Source organism: Lynx canadensis, chromosome D1, assembly GCF_007474595.2.
Source record: "Lynx canadensis isolate LIC74 chromosome D1, mLynCan4.pri.v2, whole genome shotgun sequence".
NCBI lineage: Eukaryota > Metazoa > Chordata > Mammalia > Carnivora > Felidae > Lynx > Lynx canadensis.
In genome coordinates, this window is record NC_044312.2 from 113,590,302 (window position 1) to 113,595,750 (window position 5,449).

General features: G+C 68.3%; 1 protein-coding gene across 1 annotated transcript; it reads left to right on the forward strand.

Annotated features, from left to right (window-relative positions):
- The first annotated feature begins 619 nt into the window (after positions 1 to 619).
- CDKN1C (cyclin dependent kinase inhibitor 1C) lies at positions 620 to 2,656 on the forward strand. Its single transcript, XM_030332561.1, is given in 5 exon segments — positions 620 to 672; positions 895 to 1,159; positions 2,125 to 2,259; positions 2,360 to 2,455; positions 2,457 to 2,656. Coding segments are annotated over 4 exon segments (531 nt in total). The 5' UTR covers positions 620 to 672; positions 895 to 904; the 3' UTR covers positions 2,502 to 2,656.
- The last annotated feature ends 2,793 nt before the right edge of the window (positions 2,657 to 5,449 follow it).

The following is a 5,449-nucleotide window of genomic DNA, read 5'->3' on the forward strand; positions in this document are numbered from 1 at the left end:
CGAGTCGGAACTGGCCGGACGCCGGGCCCCGCCGCGCCGAGGAGGGCGCGCCGGCCGAGGGGGCGCCCGCGCCGCCGCCGCCGCCGCCGCCGCCGCCGCCGCCTCGCAGCCCCCGCCGGCAGACAAAGGAGCCGGAGGGGGGCGGGAGTGGGGGTGGCGGTGGTGCTGGTGGGGAGGGGGGGGGATGGGGCGAGGGGGCGGGGCGCCGCGGTGTCACGTTACCGCCCGCAGCGCCCTTTAACTCGGGCCCCGCCCCTCTCACCGCCCCCCGCCCGCCGCCGCGCGCGGCCCGCGCCCCGCCAATCGGCCCGCGCGCCCCGCCCCGCCCTCGGGTGGGTGTGTGCACGCGGCCAATGGGCGGCACGCGGGGGCCGGGCCCGCCAGCGGGGCGGGGGCAGAGCGGCGCGGGCCAATCGCCGCCGTGTTGTTGAAACTGAAAATACTACATTATGCTAATCGCGGCGGGGCCCCCGCGCGGGGGGGGTTGGGACCCTCGCGTATAAAGGGGCGCGCGAGGGCTGGGCGTTCCACAGGCCAAGTGCTCTGCGCTCGGTGGGTGCCAGCCAGGCCCGAGCGAGCCGAGCGGGCGAGGACAGGCACCGAGGGGGCGCGGCCGCCGGCCGGACGACACCGCAAGCGACACGCAGGAGCAGCCCGAGGCCCGACCGCCAGGTAGCCGCCGCGCCCGCCCTCCCGCCGCGTCCCTTTGCAAATGCAGACTCCGACTGCGCGGGGTCTCACTTGCGCCCGGCCTCCGCCCTCCTCTCCTCTCCTTCTCCTCCTCCTCCTCCTCCTCCTCCTCCTCCTCCTCCTCCTCCTCCTCTTCCTCTCCTCTCCTCTCCCGCGGCCCCGGCCCGCGCAGCCCCGGGCCAGGCTCGACGTGTGTCTCTGCAGCACATTGGCAATGGAGCGCCTGGTCGCCCGCCGCACCTTCCCCCTGTTCGCGCGCACTAGCGCCTGCCGCAGCCTCTTCGGGCCGGTGGACCACGAGGAGCTGAGCCGCGAGCTGCAGATCCGCCTGGCCGAGCTGAGCGCCGAGGACCAGCGCCGCTGGGACTACAACTTCCAGCAGGACGTGCCGCTGCGGGGCCCCGGGCGCCTGCAGTGGACCGAGGTGGACAGCGACTCCGTGCCCGCCTTCTACCGCGAGACGGTGCAGGTGGGGCGCTGCCGCCTGCTCCTGGCGCCCCGGCCCCGCCCGGAGGGCGCAGGCGATAGCCCGCCCCCCGCGCCGCCGGCCGATGAGCCCCTCGACGGCCTCGGGGAGGCGCCGGCGCCGCCGTCCGGCGGCCCGGCGGTGGCTCCCGCCCCGGCCCCAGCCGCGGCGCCGCAGGAGAGCGATGAGCAGGAGGCGGTCCCGCCGCCGCGCAGCCAGGAGCCCCTAGCCGAGCCGCTGCACTCAGGGATTTCGGGGCGCCCCGCGCCGGGCACTGCCGCTGCCGCTGGCGCCGCCGCCGCCGCCGCCGCCGCCGCCACCAATGCCGCCGCCGCCGCCGCCGCCGCCGCGGCTGTTGCCACCACCGCTGCCGCGGGAGGCGCCGCGATCAAGAAGCTGCCGGGGCCTCTCATCTCCGGTGAGTCCCGCGCGGCCCCGCCCCGGCCCGGCCCGGCCCTGCTTTGTCCGGCCGGCCGGGCTCCCCCGGCCTCGGGGGCCTCACTCGGTCCCCGCCTCCTCCCGTGGCATTAAAGGGCCAGCGGCGCGCAGGGCGCGGCTGCGCCCGCACCCCGGCCCGCCCCGCTGTTGTGCTCGCGAGCGGCGGGGCGCGGGAGGGATGGGAGAGCGCGCGCCTGGCCTCCCCCCGCCCCCCGCCCCCGGGCGCGCCGTCCCCGCTCCGGCCGCCGGAGCCCCTCCCCGGGCGCGGCGGGCGCGGCGATCGCGGCGCGGAGGGGGTTAAGCGCGGCGGCGGCCCCGGGGGGCTTGGCCGCGGGACAAGGAGAAATGCTTACACAGCACATTGCGCGGCGACGTAAACAAAGCTGACCCGCCGCGGACCTCGGCGCGGGCGGGGACGGCGCCCCCACCCTGGCCGGCCGGCCGCCCGCCCGCTCCCCCGTCCCGGCCCCCGCTCGGGTTCCCCGGCCGACCCCGCCCTGACCGGCTGCGCGCGCGCCTGCCGCCCGCAGATTTCTTCGCCAAGCGCAAGAGACCCGCGCCCGAGGCCAAGGCGTCGAACGAGGTCCCCGCGGGATGCGCCGCCCCTGGCGCCGCTCCGGCCGTGGGCTCGGCGGAGCAGACCCCGCGCAAGCGGCTGCGATGAGGTGGGCGCGGCAGGGGCGCGCGGGGCGGGGAGGGCTGGCCCCGCGGGGTCGTGGCGGTCGCCCTGTGTGCTGTCGCTCACCGAGCCTCTCTCCCCCGCAGCCTCGCGCCCAAAGAGCCCCGAGGGAGCCCGCTGGGCAGCGGACAGGACAGGAGCGCTGGGCCTCGGCTGGGACCGTCCATGTAGCAGCAACCGGCCGGCAGCTGCCACCGAGCAGCGTTCGGTTTTATGTTTAAAATTTAAAAAAAAAAAACAACTGTGCAATGTATTAATAACGTCTTTTATATCTAAATGTATTCTGCACGAGGAGTACACTGGTCCCAAGGTGTAAAGCTTTAAGAGTCATTTATATAAAGTGTTTAATCTCTGCTGAAACTCAGTGCAAAAAAAAAAAAAAATGAAAAAAGAAAAAAAAAAAGGAAAAAAGAAAAAACATGTATATTTGTACAAAAAGTTTTTAAAGTTATACTAACTTATATTTTCTATTTATGCCGAGGCGCGGGCCGCTTTGCCGCGCGATAGCTCGGTTACTGGTTCCGCCAAAGGCACGTCACCCGCATCTGGTTATCGACAAATGTAAATTTATTTTTATAGCGGACTCTGGGGGGGGAGGGGTCGCTCACAAGCTGTAGCTGCCGAACAAGCCCAGCTAGTTAGCAGTTCTCTTCGCGCTTTCTCTGTCTCTTTTATTATTATGGCTATTTTAAACTGGAAGACAAATCTGTTAACATGGTTCCTGAGCCGTCTGCAGCACCGCCCCGGCCCCTCGTCCGCCGGGTTCCAAATAAAGAGGCCGAAAAACGCCGCAGGTCAGCTCCGTGTGTCCTTGTACCCTGCCTCCCAGTTTTCTTCTCTGGCGCCCCCACAAGTTAGGGAGATAGGACACTGGACAGAGGGGGCGGCCAGGCTACGCTGTAGGCCATCCACTCCAAAGGGAGAGGGACTTTCTCCTGGCAGGACTGGCTAAAGGCCACCTGCTCTAGGCCCCTAACTTAGGGATGAGCGGCCCCGCCCTCGCTCTGCTACACACCCCCCCCCCACCGCCCCCCGCCGCCCCTCGAGGCGCGCGGGGCTGTGCGCCGAGACTCTCTGGGGCTCCGTGCGTCCCTTGCTCCAAGGAAACCACCCACACCCCAGCCGCGCTGGGCTGAGCCCCCATGGGGCTCAGGTGGGCACTCGCAGGGGCTGGGCCATGGCCCATCCCCCCTCCTGACTGCTGCGGCGCCGGCACGGCACTCGGGGTGGAGCCCCGACGGCTCCCGGGTCCCCAGCTTGGTGGGGCCGGGGTCCCCCACGGGTCGGGCCAGGGGAGCCCTGACATGTTGCTGGCCGGTACGCGCCAGCAGTGGGGGAGGGGCGGCCTGAAGGCCTGCGGGGGGGGGGGGGGGACTGGGGAAGGGGAGGCGCCTGGGGCCAGGTGGGGGTGGGGAGGGGTGCGGAGGGGTGGGCTGCCGCCGTGGAGCAACTCGGAGTCGAGGAACTCGAAGTCGAGGAACTCGAAGTCGGATACACCCGCGTGCACCCACCAGTCTTCTGGTTTCCAAGTACTCTCTTTTAGTCGAAAAGAGGAGGTTTATTTTATTTAATTTTTTTATAGCTGACCTATAAACCTCTGAAAATTATGGCTTACAATGGAAAGGGTGACGTAAAGCGGCACAAACCGACGGCTGGCAGGATTTGTGCTGGTGCCCTGGACCCGGAAAAGCGGAACCGGCGGTGTATTTAAGTTAACCGTTTTGGGGCCGGGTGCGGCGCCGACGTCCCCCACGGGTCAGGGACAAAGGCTGGGCCCAACCTTCCATTTGGAAGATGCATCCATACTCATAATTAACCTGCCCCCAAGTGCCTAAACGGGCCTGGAGGAGGGAGGTGGGGCTGGCCGGATCACTCCGAGATGCGCGGGCAGTGAAAGCAGGGGGGGCCCCCCCCGCGACGTTCAGCTGATGGCGTCATGGGCCCGATCGCAACCTGGGAATCAGGCCTGCGGGGGCCTGGCTTCGAGGGGGCCTTCCCCACACCCACCCGTGTGACCACAGCCTGGTGGAGGAGACGTCCATGGGGGCTGCTGGGTCGCGCACCTGGTGGAGAGCATCCCCCCACCGATCTACCCATGACCGAATCTGGTGGGGGAGGGACCCCTGGAAGCCCCCAAGCAGACTGCTTCGGAGACCTGCCACCCTGCTCCGCACGCAGCCCTGGCCTGCTACCCAGGAGTGCGACCCACCTGACCCCCGCTCCCGCTCCCTGGCTTTCTCAAACGCACGGTGCTGGGAGGACCAACAATAATACTGTTTCTGGGGACGGTCCCCCACCACCTCCGGGGGAGATGGTAACGGATACCTGGAGGTTGTCCTCCACGGGGAGCAAGCATGGGATTTTGAGCCACACGCGTGACCCTGGGCACACGTGGCCGGAGGCAAGCCCTTCCATCCCTCGGTGGGCCTCAGTTTCCTGCCTTTGGCGCCCTGTGACCCTCATGTGAGGATCTTAGGGAAACAATAGCATTGGATGGTTGGCCCCAGATCTCTTTTCTCATCTGTGCTCCTGACGGGGAGCATGAGTATGTACCCTACTCTCCGGACCCCCAGGCCCTGCCCAAGCCCAGAGCACCCGGGGAGCGGGTCGGCGGTCAGCACACATGTGGGATGGGTCTGTCCTCATCAGGGCCTGATCCCAGTTCCCCTGGGGATCCATGATAATAACAATAATAATCCTAACAGCCACCACTCATGACGTCCGGTCTCGGGGCCCTAATGGCAGGGGCTGAGCACGGTTCTTCCTCAGCGAGACCCTCCCAATGTGGCCCCACCCCACTGTCTGTTTGTCGAAGGAGGAAACCGAGGCACGGGGCAAGCTGCGGGAGGACGGATCACTGACCTCGGCGGGGCTGAGGGACTTGGGACTGCTCCGTTGTCCTGTCCTGTGCCTTGGAAGGCAGGCGCACGGCGGGGAGGGGAGCCAGGCCCCAGGACCGCAGGAGAGGAGTTCGGGCTCACACAGGCAAAGCGTGCCGTGGCGTGGCGTGCGCCGTGCCCGGCACACGCAGTCGGTGTGCAGTGCGTGTAGGGGCTCGGACCGTGCGTCTCCTGCAGGCTCCCACTGGTCCTGCCTGACTCTAGCCACACGGTAGCTTCCTACAGACCAGGCCGGGAAGACAGGCTGTGGAGCTTTAAGCTGGAGGCCCACCGGGC